The sequence below is a fragment of the Amphiprion ocellaris genome, chromosome 19 (genome assembly GCF_022539595.1).
Source record: "Amphiprion ocellaris isolate individual 3 ecotype Okinawa chromosome 19, ASM2253959v1, whole genome shotgun sequence".
NCBI classification, from domain to species: Eukaryota; Metazoa; Chordata; class Actinopteri; family Pomacentridae; genus Amphiprion; species Amphiprion ocellaris.
In genome coordinates this window covers 15,562,351-15,578,627 of record NC_072784.1, presented here as the reverse complement: position 1 = coordinate 15,578,627, position 16,277 = coordinate 15,562,351, and the positions used below count along the sequence as shown (strand labels likewise).

Genomic DNA, 16,277 nt, shown 5'->3' with positions numbered 1-16,277 from the left:
ATCACATTCCCATCTCGGTGGTTCACTGTCACATCTCCTCTGACTCTGAAGAATGCCTTCCCAATAATCATCAGGAACCATGGTGGACATGCAGACAGACACAGCTCATACCTACCAAAACTGACAAAGTTCAGGTGTTTTCAGCTAATTTTATATTGAAGTTCATGAAATTAGACTGGAAGTAAGTGCTCAGTTTTGTTTCAGTGATCCCAATTTTTCTAACTTGTGTCAGTAATCACAGGTATGTTTTTTGCACTGAATTTCTACTTTGGGGCCTGTATTTTGAAGATAGACTAATAAATGTGTAATATAACGGGTGGGTCCTTTTATTTATTATTGAAAAATACCACTGTTTTCTTTCACCTGGTTGTTGCCCCCCCCCCCCCCCCCCAAATAATCTAATAATCTGACTACAAGAGGTTTAGAGGTTTTAAATTAAGACTTTATTTGAGGATGTTTGCGATTTCACACTGAAGACCCTTCATGAATGACAGTTTCACTGAAACTGAAGATTTTCTGAGAATACATGTACTAATATCTGCTGTTTTGAGATCTTTAATCTAACGTAGACCACAGAATAGAGCACACAGTACAATATGATAAACAAGCCGGCCTGTCGGACTTTATACACACAGTATTCACATAATTCAGTTTGCAGAACCCATCTGGATATCTGTGTCAGTGCAACTCAGAATGTGTGTATGTGTGCGTATGTGTGCGTATGTGTGTGTGTTAAGGCTGTTCGAGTGCTTTAAGTGTGTAAAGGCAGATTCTGTGGAGGCTCTGCGGGCAGATTATTCTGGACTTCGGGTTCAGCCGGAGCTTTTGCCTCTGTGAGAGAAAAAAGAAACACTCACTTAATAAACACGATAATAACGCAATCTGTACAACACAACAGCAGCACTGCATGTGTCACAAAGTGTTTACCTTTATCATCAGGCTTCTGTGTCTGTGCTTGAAACTGTAGTTCTCCATTAGGACCCGCAGGAGGCTGCCCATCTGCTGCCTGCTGCTCTTTCTGTCTCTGAGACATTTCTAGCACTGCCTGAAATAAAAAAGCAGAATTTAAATTAGAATCCATGTATGCTGCACTCCTATTAGAAGCTAAAAACTCATTGTTGATTTCATGTAACTGAATTCTAACCACAGTATGATTAAACTTTGTTCCGGGGATGTACTTTTTTACTGTCAGATGTGTACGAGGCAGATGTGTTGGGACGGTTACCTGCTGGTACTCTCTCCTCTGGGCCTCCAGAGCTTTTCCCCTCTCCTTCAGCAGCTCCTGCTCCTGACGTAGAGTCTCCGCCCTCCTCTTCAGCTCCTCTTCTTTGTCCCTGAGCTCGGCTTCAAACCGCTGGAGCTCCTCCTCTGTGTACACCGGATTGGTGTCCAGAGTCTGGAGAGAAATCAGAGGCACATTTGTAAAACACACCATGTACACATCTGTTAAATGACATGATGAAATGAACAGCTTGGAGTGGTTGGGTTGCATACGACGTCAGTAATAGGTGCCTGGTTCACTCCCCTGCTGGGGGATTACTCATGTAACCACACCTGGTCTATACGTAACCTCTTTGATGTTTGCCAACAGCTCACCTGTTCCCTATCCTCCTCAGGCATTAAACGCTGAGCCTCACTGCTTTGCACAGAACAGAAATGTGTCTCTGCCAACTTTGTACTACTTGTGCAAAGGCAAGAGCATGACAAAGAGGCTGATAGAGGTTGTACAGCTTTCAATAATGCTGTTTTGGCGATCAGTTTAGAATAACGTGACTGATCATGCAATGATGAGGGCCAATCAAGGCAAATTTGAACTCATCCATATCAGCATGAACCTGAGCCTGATTCTTAGTTTAGATAAATAACTGCTCATTTCTAATACAACTTAAGCTGCCCTGAGTTGATAATGCTGTTTCAAGACACAGACACATGAAACTGGCCACAATGGCAACTCTTATACGTGTCACTGAGATACACAAGTGCTACCAAAGTTGAATTTGACTTGCATGACTTTGTCATGGTGCCCCTTCACTAGCTAAACCCCAACAACGTTCTCTGCTTGCCAACATGGAACTGTCTGCCTTCTCTGATCATTACAGTATTAAACTGTAACAGCTGGTGGTGCAACAATACTGCGTGTATCATTATCCAGAAAACTGGGGCATCGGCATATACTAAAATACTGAATGAGATGGATGGCATCAGGGGCAATAAAACCTTGATGAGGACATTTCTAGAAAATGCTCAATATCAGTGACGTCTGCATTGTTCTGTTGACATTGCTGCTAAAGCTACTGTGTTAAATTCTGAGCTCATTATCAGGCTTTCTTGCTATTCCTCCACATGTTCCATTCACATCAGCTGCCTCTGTTGTCTCCAATCTTTTTTTTCTGAGCATACAATAAGAGGCTACATGCTGAAGAATGCAGCTGAAGCCTATTTTGTAAGAGAGGAAATGGAAAAACCAGATCTAAATAATGCAGTTATACCAGTTATACTGTACCAGTCTCAATTTGCACACGCACTTATTTAACCAGGTAATTTTAGTCAACACAAACTAACAGTATAAAACAGCAGCTTCTTCTGAGAGTCTCTCCAAGTATGCCAGCTGATGGCATTACCCTTTTGACTTCACCACCCACACTTTCCCAGCTCGTCCTGGGACTTGGACCACAGACCCTCCAATCACCCGCCCACTTCCCCAACCTTCAGGCCACCTCTGAGCTCTTTACCTCCCACTCTTTGGGATTATTGAACTCCTTCTTCTCTGTGGATTTGAGGAATTCCTCCAGGCTGACGAGCCGGTCTTTATTTGTATCCACCTTTGTAACAAAAGAAAGTAAAGCTGCATCAGAGAGAAAATGTGAAAGCTGGCGGATGGGATATGATGAAAGTAAGAGCGTGGAGGTAGAAGTGATTAATCGAGACTCACGTTTTTCATGACGTGCTCCCTCATCCTCAGCCTTTCTTCCTCCATCTCCATCATATCGTCCTCCTCGTTCTTTGGGTCGTAGACTTTCTCCAGCTGGAGGAGGGAAGTGAACAGATGTTAGCTGCTGCTCTGATGCTGAGCATATGTTTTGCTGTCAGACTATAAACTTCTCCTTTTAAAAAAGCCAGCAGGAACGCAGGCAGGGCAGCTGTATTTTGAAATGGCAGATCAAGCTGTCTCTTCAGGCTTTTCAGACCAAAACTGAACAAGTAAGTCAGACCTAAATTGAAGATGCTGGATTTTTTACCTCCTTTGTGAAGAGAGCCTCCAATTCCTGCTCATCTAAAACACCATCTTCATTTGTATCTAATTGAATCACAGAACATATGGAAGTCATATTAAACCCATCAGTATGAAATGAAAAACAATCAGGGTTAAAAAGAAGGAGTTGTCACCCACCATGCAGTTTAAAGAAGGTTTTGGGGTTGAACTCCTGAGGATCCAGTCCATCTGTCTCCTCCCAAACTTCTCGCAGCTGAGCAACACTGCCCTGCAAGTTAGAAAATACACCAGAAAGAGTCAAAACATGATTCAATTCCATTTGTTTCTTATAGAAGCTAACTTGGGTGAACTTGTCGCTTACCGGAACGTTAACTTTAGGGTGCTGTCGGTGTTTGTCCTTCAGCTCCTGTAGCCTCTTCTCCTCCTTCTCCCTCTTCTCCTGGTCCAGACCCTTCAGGTATTCCCTCCTCTCGTGCTCCTTCAGCATCTCATAGCGTTTAAACTCCTCGTGGCGCTCAGCATCGTAGTTCTCCAGGTCTTTAGTGGCCTAAATGAAGACAAGGAGACACAAATGCTGTCATGTAGAGAATCTTACAGACTGGAAGTTCAATTAAACTTTCCAGTTATTGCAGGAGCACTGGGAGCAGTGTGCTTCTGTGACTGCTTTGACAGGGATGTTAGCCAAATTTGAATAAAGTACAGTTTTTTTTTTTACATTTTTATACCTACAGTTACAGTCTCCGACCTTTTTGACTGCACTTCATATACAGCACAAACTAAAACTTCTTACTATGTATCCATTACAATCTATTAACTGTCAACCAACGGGACAAAAAGTCTCTTTTTACTAAAGGGCATTTAAAAAAAAAAAAAAACCTTTTTCACTCATTGCTGTATCTTACCGTAGAGATCAGCAGCTCGAGGTCTTTGGCCTCAAAAGTGTTTTGATTGTGTGGATCCAGATGTTCGAACTGCTTCAGCAGAGAGGCGTGATCCATCTGAAGGCCTGTGTAGCAGATATGTGAGTTAACAACTGTGAACTTGTCTTCCATGATGCTCTGCACACATTCAAAAACAAATACATACAACTCAATATGGAAGCTGACATTTGAATACTCTGCAACATCAAAAATCAGACATATGCCTCTCATTTCTCTTCACTGAGTAAATTAAGTGATGACAATGAATAATCGCAAAAACTATACCTTATGTACATGAAAATTAAATGTTCAAATCTGTGAATAAACAGATGAATTGCACATGGTGAATATTTGCATGTAATAAAAAATGTACACTTGTGCTGGTGCATCAATTTCAAACTGTATATAAAGATTCTGCTTCCTTACAAGACCTGCTGAAACTATTATTTACTGACATTTTGCGTTGTGGCCAAAAATCTGATTATTTGCAATACTTTACTGTTTAAAAAGGAACGCTGCTGTCATGAATGCAAAAATATGGCTCCTTTTCTCAAATGCAGGTCGTATCAATTGAGTAATTTAGATAACATTTAATCACTTTCAGCTTTGTTAATTCAAACTGTCACTGTTTTACATTTTCTAAACTGTATCAAAACAATATATATATAAAACGTATATTAATATATACATAATATAGTAAATAATGAAGCCACTGTGCACATTAAAGAATCCGTGTATTTTTTCTGTTTTTCTTCCGGCAATGTCAGTAATTAAGTGTACTAATACTATTTAAATAAATATGTTATAAACAGATACTCTTCAGGGGTGTGAAGGAAAGCTGGCCCGCTCACTCTGAGTGTTGGTGCTGTCCAGTTTGGCCTTTAGCAGCATCCTCAGACGAGAAACCTCCTGACGCTTCAACTCATCCAGCCGAGTCCTGACATGGTGACTGACCAGGTCCAGCTCTTTACTGAGGCGCCCGTTCTGACGGCGAAAACAAGACATCCAGGTGAGTTTAACAACGACAAATGCGGATGACAAGACGTCTGTTAGCATGTAAAGGAGGAAGCTGCGTGAGTGGATGTTAACCTTGATGTCCTCTGTGTTCGCCGTCTGCAGTTTCTCTCTGAAGTGAGGGTCTGTCTCCAAAACCTCAATCACCTCTCTGAGATACCTGTCGTAGTACAGGCCAGTGTCCTGCAGCAGTGGAATGTACAGGTCAGGTTATTCACAGCAAACTGAATCTCGGCTAAATCTCACACAAAACAAGAGATTAAGGAATGATGAAATGTTACCATGTTCTCCTCCGGCGCTTCCTCTTTAGGCTCCTGGTTGCCTCCATTGCGCTCTATGGGCACCGACCAGACCCCGGCAGAGATGGTTAGAAGCAGCAGCCAGCCAGGTTTAAAGTTCATCCTCCTTCAATATAAACATCACGAACATGAAGACCATCCAGAGAGTCAGTTCTCCTACATGATAGCTGATACCAACATCCACTGTACTGTATTAAAAACCTGACTTGATTCAAAAATTGGCAAGTTTTAAGTTTTTTTTTTTTTGGCCATAGCACTTGAATATTTGGAATTTGTCGCCTTGGTTGCAAAAAGAAACCAACACTGGTTGCATGGAAGTAATTCTGCTACAGAAAGGATGATGTTGACCAAAAACAGGTACTCTATCAGTGTCTTGCAATTGTTCACACTACAGGAGCCAGCAGAACTAATTTGTTTGACCATTTAAATCAGCACCATAGGACACCCGTATAGCTCAACGCGTTGAGCAGGCGACCCATGTACAGGGGCTGGTCCCCGACGCAGCTGGCCCGGGTTCGATTCCCGCTCGCGGCCCTTTGCTGCATGTCTTCCCCCGACTCTTCTCCTGTTTCCTGTCTCTCTCACACTGCACCTATCCATTAAAGCCGATAAAAGGCCAAAAAAAATAACTTTAAAAAAAATAAATAAATCAGCACCATAAAGCTCTGTATGTAAAGCGCAAAGCTGAATCTGAATGTCATCCAAAGTAAATAATTATTTTGGATGACTTCACCGGTGTTACACCATATGAGAAAGGTTCCAAATGGTTTGCCATAGTCAAATTTGGATGCAGATGAGCGCCTCTAGGTCATTCTAATATCGTGCAGCCTTAGTCTGAACACAAATGGACAAAACACAATGTTCTGTGATAGGAGACGTGTTAATTTAGCATGAATTTAAAAGCTACAAAAACACCACAATGTCAGTTTTTTCCCCCAATGTCAGGCAGTGTTAATGCACACTAAGTATGTATATTTATATTGTACTTCTTTCACTGCTTCTTATTATATTTAGATAATTATATGTTTGCTGAAAACACAGAGGAATACATGACTATATCACTAAGTAGGTAGAAGGTTGTTTTCTTTTAACTATAATGAAGCTAATTTCTACATCCTTTCACCAATTGTGTATCATGTTTATCCCATTCTGTCAGTAACTGCTATGTAATTCATGTCCAAAACACATCTGGAATACCAACCCGGATAATAACCTGTTTAAATGTACATGAAAAATACTTATTTTAAACACCAGCAGCACAGAATAAGCTAGTTAAGTTTGGATTTTAGTGTAATTGGTTGGTGGTTGACGTGTATACTGTATGCCGAATTAACCAGCAGACTAAAGGCATCTCAGACAGGTATAAATATGTGACTTTTTTCAGATGTGTGTATTTGTTGATGTGATATAACAGTAATAACAGATTTTTTTTAAACGGAGTCTGGTGTAATGATCAAACGTGAGCGGTCAAAGCTTCCTTGCGAGTTGAATTAACACGATAATTTATGCTAAAGAGGCCAGAAGGCCAGAAGTGTTATTTAACGGAATATATAATACAAATTTTAAATGATATTTGCTATTTTATGGTATTATTTGTGTCTTTAGCTAATAAGCTAACTAGCTTAAAGAAGGACAACACGCATACGGAAGAGTGATTAGGTACAGTGCGATAAGGATTAAGCAGAAAACGGATCTTATCGTCGGTGAGATCACCTGTGAGAGTAAAACTACGATACGAGTTAATATTAGATTTTTACATAATTTCAAACGTTATTGATCGTTTACAGGTGATAAATCAGCTCCTGTTTATCCATAACCGTAGCTGGAAGCGGTAGAAACGTCTAGCACTGTTCTCCTTTACATCTCCCGGTTTTTATTGAATTCTGCGTTTATTCTTGACAGATATTAAAGCTACGGTTAAAAGATGTCGTAACGCAGAAAAATAACCTTAAAATAGCCCGTCTCTTACCACAGGTGTGTTTTTAATATCTTATCTGATCCTCCAGGCACGAACTGAATCTGCGTCGGATAAAATAGACGTCACGAGAATGCAGCGCTGGACGGTCCAACATGCTGCCTTCAGGGACCGTCGGAAATAATCCATACAGCATTTCTTTACCAATGATGAGCCGTGGCATTTTAATTATTGCTATGATAGAGAAAAGAATGTCAACTCATGATAACTAACTTCCACTGGTATTTATTACTTTGTGCTTGTTGTGCTTGAGCAGAAAATTGTTCTTGAAATTGCTGTTTTGAGATTATCAGGAAATAAAATCAGAAAAAACAAGATAAGTTAAAAAAAATGAATAAATACAGCATACAGCACCATGTAAATATCACACAATATCAAATGATTCGAAACCGCATCACCTCTCAATAACTGCATTATTTTGAAGTTGAATAGCTGAGTATTTCCTCTTGTGAACAACTAAAACTAAATACTTTAGAAAAACTATCTTGAAAATAAAGGTCCCAAAGTAGAAACTCAATGCAACAAAAGTGAATTTGCCTGTGATCACTGACACCCAAGTTACAAACCAGTGATCTCTGAAACTAATTTGAGTACAGCTGCGATTTCCAATAAGCCTGACTGCATGAAGGTGATTATAAATGTATGCTTTCATCATGGCTTCATGTGGAAAATAATTATCAGAGGAGTTGAAAAATCTGATTGTGAGAATTCACAAAGATGGAAAAGAATCAGGAAGATCTGTGACCAACTAAAATAAGTGGAAACAGAGTTACAGCAGTAATCAGAAGATATAGAAGGAACCATAGTACCACTAATCAGAGCTGCCAGAGAATGCACTACTTTAACAATCTGCCTCTGAAAAACAGACAGCAGCAGCTTCAGACTTGTCACAGGCATTACAGAGGGAAATTAGAGTGTCTGTAACAACTCATTTGATATTTAAGTGATATTGCACGACGATGTTCTCACTCTGTTATACTCTAACTCCAGCGTTAAGTTCAGCAGCAAAGTACTTCTGATTAGCACTTGAAGGCATCATCATTCCTATGGTAAATAATACAAAAACACAAAATAATGTATGTACAAATGTTTTTAATACCTTTGAAAAATAGATTTGCTGTATATTTAATTACTCACACAAACACAAAATTATGGCAAATTGAAATAAATTAACAATTGCACGTGATAATAAATAAAAAGTATAAATATTATGCATCAAAATAACATCTAGTGCTACAATAAAATTAATAGGAATAGATAATCAAATATGGCACATAGGAAACACAACGTTCACAAATAAATAAAGCGAGAAATAAATTAACAGTCATTCGATAGTAAAGTCAATAAAAATATATAAAAGACATGTCAGAGCATTATGAGGTTAATTTATATCAGTTTGACTGATGAAAAGCTTTGATTGATTCACACTTTCAAGGCAGCAGCTGATTCAGTGTTCAGAAATCAATCTCTCTCATGTCAGTTGGTGTTCCAGGCCTTTCCTCCTCCACCTCCCCGTCTTTCTCGGTGGGACCCTGCTGCAGCCCACTGCTCAGACGCTGTCGGAGGGAATATTCGATCATGTCGCTGTAGCACTGCAGCACCGCCTGGGAGGTAAAGCAGAGAACTTTAATGATTTCTACAAATGTTTTCCTGCTTTTGAGATAAGCAAAGAGCAAACTAGCCCCTCAACACAGCTTAAAACGCATTAAATCTTAAAATTAAACCTCATTTAAATCAAAGAAACTGGTCCAGGTGCAATATTCTAGCCTCAGAATGCACTCACCAGGTCGGTCTGGCAGAGCTCGGCCAGTGCTTCACTCCTCAGGGCCAGCTGTGTGGGCCCCTTGTTGCTGAGGCCCCTCAGTGCACAGTTCAGGGACGCTGCAGCGACAAGTGATGGCGGAGCTCCCAGGAAACGGGAGTCGCAGGCGCACATGGCAGCCAGGGTGTCGCTGTGTCTCCTCAGGGTGGAGATCAGCTCCTCCTCAGAGTCTCCTCCGTCTCCCATCTCCTCCATGGAGGCCAGGAAATGTGGGAGGAAGTCCTGAGGAGTCACTGCTGCTGTGTCCCATCGGAGGGTGGCAAGGATCACTCGCTCCATTTCCTGATGGAGGAAGACAGTTTACATCAGGTGTGACTTCAGCTTGTACTTTTATTAGTTTCCCACCACATATTATGATGCCTACCATCTCTAATGTTTGAATAATGATGTTTAATAACAACACTGAAAGGTGGAAAACTACACATTCCACATTTAAATCAACATTTAACTGAGATAATGGACTTTCTGCTCACTGCAAGAAGAGTCATATTAAAAGTTGTTAGAAGGTGTCAGAAACAACCTTATCTTTTAATTAATAGTCAACAAATACAGTTTTGCTGTCAATATGAATACTGATTGCTAGTAATCGAGTAGACCCATAACCAATAGTTGCAATAAAAGTGGGAATCTTGGCATCAAAATTCATAATAATGGCACAAATTCTAACACAAAACCTCCTTGAAATGTCTTTTTTTAAAACTATGTTTAATGTATGTTACACTAAAAGAGGACTTTTCAGCAATTTTCCTTCAGTGCTGACAGATTTTTACTTGTGAAGCATCACAAATCAAGTCATTATTTTTATACAGCACATTTAAAGCAACAGTTATTGATTCTAAGTCCTTTAAAATAGAAGACTAGTGCAAAAATATTAAGGTTGAACCCCTGCAAGATTGTCTATTATGTAAATTTATGTGACTAATTTAGATCTTATGCTAAAGCCCCACAAAATTATACAAATAATCAAACATATTTCTACAAAAAACACAAAATGACTGCATGTTTTTCAGGGATTTCTCTTTTTCCATGTGAAATACTGAACAATTTAACCTTTTGAAGCCAAATTATTTAAATGAAACAATCTCAACCCACTACAGGTAGAGAGAGATGGCCGCATCAGAGCCAAAGTGAAATGGTTTAAAATCAAAAATCTAAATTAAAAACAACAAAAAGATACAGATAATTGGGAAAACTCTAAACAGTGGATTTGACAATTGGTCAAACCCACACCTGATGCTGTTAAATCACTCACCCTCAGGTTGGAGGGCTGGAAGCTGTATTCTGCTGCAGCACACAGACTATCTGCGGTGACGTTGTCGCACTCTGTGAGCTTGGAGGCGATGAGGATGCAGCCGGCGGTCAGACAGAACGGTGAGACCGGCAGGGACAGAGAGACAGACAGAAACCTGTCCATCAGAGAGACAGACAGGGGGAACACAGCCTCATCACAGCCGCAGTCACAGCAAACCTGGAGAGGACAGAAACATCGAATACGTCAGTAACTCAGAACCACAGCATCATGAGGAGGATCTAGAGACCGAGGGGGTTTCCTACCTCCAGGGCCCACTTGGCCAGCTCCTCCCTGCGCTCCGGCTGCCTCTGGATGAGGGTGATGTAGAGCATGGAGGGCATGTACCTGTCCTCCACCTGGAGCAGCCTCTGGATCACCCGGTGCCCCGACGCCGACGGATCCCAGGCGGCTCGCAGCTGAGTCGGGCCCCGAATGTGGCCCTGAGGTGGAGCTGCACTCTGGTCCCGAGTCTGGTCGTCCTCCACCTCCTCACACCACAGAGACACCGACATGCCTCCATCCATCTGCACGGCCTGCTGGGAAAATACGTCCGAGAGGGGAAGAAAGCTAAGAGCTGCTGCTGTCCTTGTGTGACTTTGTGTTTTGCAGGTAAATGATGCAGATTCCCGCTTCTTCCAGTGCTGCTGAGGTGCTGAATCTCCCTCCTCAGCCTCCTCTCTGGGTTTTATACCTGGCAGGCGGGGAGGGAGTGGTCCAGAAGAAGGGAAAACACCACAGAGAGGGGAGTGACATAAAATAATAAGACGACCAACAATAAGGTCGCGGCAACAATCGCTCCAACAGGTGGGGAGAGGGAGAAGGGAGGAGAGCCAGGGGTGAGGAGAGGGAGGCAGGGGAGGAGTGGCAGGGAGCAGACAAGAGAGGGAGTGGCAGAGCAACAGCTTGTGTTCGACACTGAAAGAGAGAAGGGAGGAAAAGGAATGGCAGCGAGGGGAGATCCAGAGAGGAAAGGTCACCTCTGACTCTGACAATGGGCCTGAAGACAAAAGGAGGAAGGTGTTTGTTTACAACCGGAGGAAACACGTCAGAACGCTGGAGAGATGCTGAAGCCTCAATATCCTTAAAAATAAAAATCCACAAGTGATAATACTCAGTCGCTTTCTCATTTATTCACTAAGTTTCTTCAAAAACAGAGTCACTATCTGGAAGAAAACATCAGCATCTTTCAACAAAGGTGCCAGAAAACATGCTAAAAAGGGTGGAATACTAGAATGTTCAAAAATTGTAAAAATAAGAATGTGAAAATAAGAACAAATACCTTTAAAATTAGGGTATTCCTATAGTTGATTGAAATACAGTAAAACAGTGTCAACATGGAAATCAATACTTTTTTCTGTACTTTTACTAGTTAAAGTCTCCAACAGGGCCAATCTTTAGTAGAATATATTTACCACTAATATACCTGCTGCATATTTTCTTTAAAATAATAGCAAAGAACTCTAAAATAGCAATATTTTTGCATATTTAAATAGAGTTTTAAAAATGTGTATATTTTTTTATCAGCAAATTAAACAAAAAAAATAATAATAATTTGCATTTATAAAAATGTAAATTTTTTTAAATGTGGACATCATTTACAGTTTTGGCCTGTTGTTCTTCTTTACAGTCAGCATATAAATTAATGTTTTTTTCTGTAGTTTTATTAGATATTAGCTGGAAAATTTGCAACAGTTTAAAAATAGATTGATAATTTTTCACTTAATAATGTATATAACTTCTTTTTTAATCAAAACTAAATTTAAAATCATTCATATATATATATATATATATATATATGTATGTATATTTTGTTATTCGTATGTTTATTTTTTTTTTTTACTATTCCTGTCTTTTTTAAGCCAATCAAGGGAACTTACTTAAACTACCAAAACTCAAAGGTGCCGAATCCATAAAATGTCAAAGAGAGAATCAGCTTAATAAAGAAATTAAATGGCAGGTTGATCAATGAAGAAACTAACAAACACAACACACAACAAGCATGATATGACAATGCAGACAGATTTAGTTTCACAAAATACAATAAATCTTGGTGCAAAACTTAAATTACGCAGCCTCTAGTGCTGCACCAGTCCTGCATTTATTACCATCGTTCATTTATTGCTCATTGAGGGAAGAAAAGATGGCAAAAGTAATGTCTTTTTTTCTCTCTCTCTCTAAATGTGTTCATCAAAGTTCTGGCTCTCCCTGTTCTCTGAGGATTCTCATTGTCAAAGCAACCTGCGACCCGTCAGCCTCCCTCCAGGCAATCTGCTGCTGTTTGAGGAGCAGCAGCCAGCGGGGAGGGCTGGCCGACGTTTGTGCAACAGACAGTGGAGCCTGCAGGTCAATGAGCCGTATTGTCTCCTTTTACAAATCAGTGTCAGACAGCAGCTCCTGGCCTTCTGCCTGCTGAGGCTCCTCACACATTCATGGGGTAAAGACACACTTTTCAGCCCCTCCCCGGGGAAACACTGCCGGCCACAATGGGTTCGACTCACCAGTGGAACTACAGATTGTATTTGACACAGTCATTACAGGTGGCTTTTCACACGTTTAGGGCTTCAATGGCAGCTCATGTTGCAAATGAGAGTTAAATGGATGAACACAGTGACAGCGTGACGAGATCAACCTCCACTTGATTTCAGCTGAGCATCAATAATTCATGCTGCTCAACAAAGAGGGGACGTCCATTTATTACCAGCTACAGCTACATGAAGTTTCATATGCAACATTAAAAGTACTTTGTAAAACTTTTTTCTATGGACATGTTTTTTGAGAACCTGCCTAGAGAGTGACTGAATTTTAAAGAGAAAGAAAATCATGTATTATATTTACAGACATACTATAAAAACTCAGATTTTATCAGACATATTGTGGTGAAGTAAGAAATCAGATACTTCACTTCTGCCATAACAACACTTGTGTATGCTTTGAAATATTGACCTCACTGTCCATAAACACTAAGCCACTGGTTTGCTGGTGTGTTTGGGCCACAAGATAAATCTGAAGGGTTATAAGATGATTTACAGAAAAAATATCAACAGAAACACTACCATTCAAAAGTTGGGAGTCACTTAAAAATGTCCTTATTTTTGAAAGAAAAGCAGTTGTTTTCAATGAAGATAACATTATTCACAAATACAGTCTAGACATTGTTAATGTGGTAAATGACTATTCTAGCTGGAAACGGCTGTTTTTTAATTGAATATCCACATAGGAACACATCCTGCAACCCTCACTCCTGTGTTCTAATGCTACATTGTGTTAGCTAATCGTGTTGAAAGGCTGATGATTAGAAAACCCTTCTGCAGTTATGTTAGCACATGAATGAAAGTGTGAGTTTTCATGGAAAATATGAAATTGTCTGGGTGACCCGTAACTTTTGAACGAAGTGTATCTGCAAAAGCACTGACTTTCTGTATTTAGGGTTAGGATTTATCCATTTATCTTTATTTTTCAGTGTGAAATATTAGATAGTTTTACCCCTTCTGGCTGAAATAATTCAGTTCAGGTCAGTCTTTTCTTCCTTCAAGACGCACTCACCCTTTAATACTTACTTTTACACTCAATAGAGGGAGTTTTTATTCCCCGTCATGTTTTGAATAGTGGTTTGCTGGTTTATTTTGATTGCAAGATAAATTTATTTAGTTATGGATGATTAACACAAAAAAAACATTGACATAACTCTGCCAAGATCACAAAATTTCAGTATTTCTTAAAGAGATTTCTCCAAGTTTTTTCCTTTTGTCTTGTGAAATATTGCAAGTTTTTAAACTGCTGTGGCTGAAATAGTTCAGTTCAGTCCTTTTGTTTGGAAAGCTCACTTATCCAGCTGTTAAACAGTCATAAAAAGAAACAGGGATACTGTCCAGAAAGAGGAGCACAATAAATGCAATAGGAAACAAGTAAAGCTGTAAAAACAGAGGTTGAAATGTAATGCACCCTGTACTGGGGTGTCAGTACTTTCTTAGTCTTATCAGCTTTCTTTATCAGCTTCTCTGTTAAAATGCTCATTAAGTTTAAAGTTAGCTCCTATAGCTGGATGGACTGTCTCTGCAGATGAAATCACAGCAACTTAAATAAACTCAAGTAAAAGAGAGAGTGAAACCAGACTGAGAACTGGTCTCCGATGCTGATTGAATAATAATGAAACCTGTAAAATCAGATAAAAACCACACACCAGCCTTAGACACAGAGTGGATCTGCAGCCACTTCATCTGCTGCAGATAACAGCATAATGACAACATGAAGAGACCCTAATCCTCCAACACTCAGTCGATTGTGGCGTTAGTGAGAGAATATTGGGTTTAAAGCTGTCGACAAGACCTCCGCCTATAAAACCGGCTTTGAGAGGAGCTGAAAGCAGATTGAGTTTGAATGAAGGACTCAGTGAGTTTAGCTCCTCCAGTAAAGTGAGGTCAGGCCGGGGTGGACGGAGGGAGGCGATGGAGGAAGGGGGGGGGGGCAGAGTGACAGATCGTCGGCCTGTTTAAGAAGCTGTTAAATTCATACGTCGCAGCTGTATTCTAACAACATGGATCAGAGGGCCAGAGCGAGCGACGGGTCCTGAGAAGGAGGAGTGGTCCGACCGCCCCTCATTTTCCAGCTCATTTGCCGGGACAGTGGAGAACAGAGCTCCTCTTTTCTCCTCACACAGACACCTGCTGGCCGCTGGGGGAGGAGGGGGGGAGGCCGGACTTTTAACCAGTTCACAAGTTAACACAAACAAATGACGGCTATAATTAGTTTCCCAGGGTGTGATTCCAGAATCAGAGTTCTCATATTTACTCTTCTGCCCTTCACTCTAACGCTCAGCTTAATGAGCTGCTATTTAGCTTTTAATCACATTTAATTCTTGTCACAAAGTATATTTAATAAAGCACCGGATTATAATTAATGATGAATTAAAGCACTAAAGTTACAGCTTCTAAAGGTTTAAATGGTGATCTTTTACTTCATCAACTGGATTGTTACTATCACAAAATAATAATAAGTATTACACTGTCTTTCAGTGCAGCATTGGAGTAAACGTACTTTTACCTCAATGAAAGCGAAGTAAAAGTAACAAATGTCATGTGTACAAAATGGTACTATCATAAAATATGTGATACAAAAGGAACTCATTATGCAGAATGTTTCATCCAACAATACTACAGATTACATTAATTAATAATATAATTACTGCTGCACTAATCTGTATGATTTGTGAACATCTTTAGTATATTTTTTTACTTTACAAACTGCTAAGACGATTCTGAATTTCAACATGAGTTCAATAAAGTTTTATATTTGGAAATAATGACACATCTTAATTGATTATCTTGTATTATTCTGATTATGATAAGGCAAACTAATCAATAGATAAAGATGAAAACTTCTATCATTTAACAGCACATCCTGTAATTGAACTCCACCAAATTTGTTCTATAACTACAGATACTTGCTACCTTGTTGACAAAGACTTGACCCATAAAAAGTACCTGGATCAGTAACAAAAATACTAATAAAATAATGTATGAAAAGTTGTGCATTCAAACGTTTGAATAAGTAAAAGTATATGTATTGTTGGAGAATTGTAGTTAAAGTATCAAAAGTGAAAATATGTGGCCCATGCAAGTAAATAATAATTAAATACAACACAATTAGGCTGTTTATACCATTGCATCATTATGCAAGCAGCATTTTATGGATTCTTAATCTGTAAAGTAACTAAAGCTCCTAAAGTACAAGTATGTCAAAGTT

General features: G+C 39.8%; 2 protein-coding genes across 3 annotated transcripts; both read right to left on the bottom strand.

Moving 5' to 3' along the window:
* Positions 1-420: 420 nt before the first annotated feature.
* nucb1 (nucleobindin 1) lies at positions 421-7,532 on the bottom strand. 2 transcript variants are annotated; one of them, XM_023276539.3, is made up of 13 exons: positions 7,417-7,532; positions 5,430-5,553; positions 5,224-5,331; positions 4,986-5,118; positions 4,117-4,220; positions 3,576-3,761; positions 3,392-3,482; positions 3,240-3,298; positions 2,933-3,025; positions 2,733-2,822; positions 1,226-1,396; positions 928-1,045; positions 421-831 (listed from the first exon to the last, which is right to left on the bottom strand). In XM_023276539.3, exons 2-13 carry the CDS (start codon positions 5,547-5,549, stop codon positions 752-754), a joined length of 1,353 nt encoding a protein of 450 aa, XP_023132307.1. In that variant the 5' UTR covers positions 5,550-5,553; positions 7,417-7,532; the 3' UTR covers positions 421-751. The 2 variants fall into 2 exon arrangements, with proteins under 2 accessions (XP_023132307.1, XP_023132306.2); XM_023276538.3 differs by having other exon boundaries at positions 4,986-5,331.
* Positions 7,533-8,565: 1,033 nt separating this feature from the next.
* ccndx (cyclin Dx) lies at positions 8,566-12,205 on the bottom strand. The gene is made up of 4 exons (XM_023276541.3): positions 10,799-12,205; positions 10,497-10,712; positions 9,206-9,526; positions 8,566-9,026 (listed from the first exon to the last, which is right to left on the bottom strand). Exons 1-4 carry the CDS (start codon positions 11,057-11,059, stop codon positions 8,877-8,879), a joined length of 948 nt encoding a protein of 315 aa, XP_023132309.1. The 5' UTR covers positions 11,060-12,205; the 3' UTR covers positions 8,566-8,876.
* Between the last annotated feature and the right edge of the window lie 4,072 nt (positions 12,206-16,277).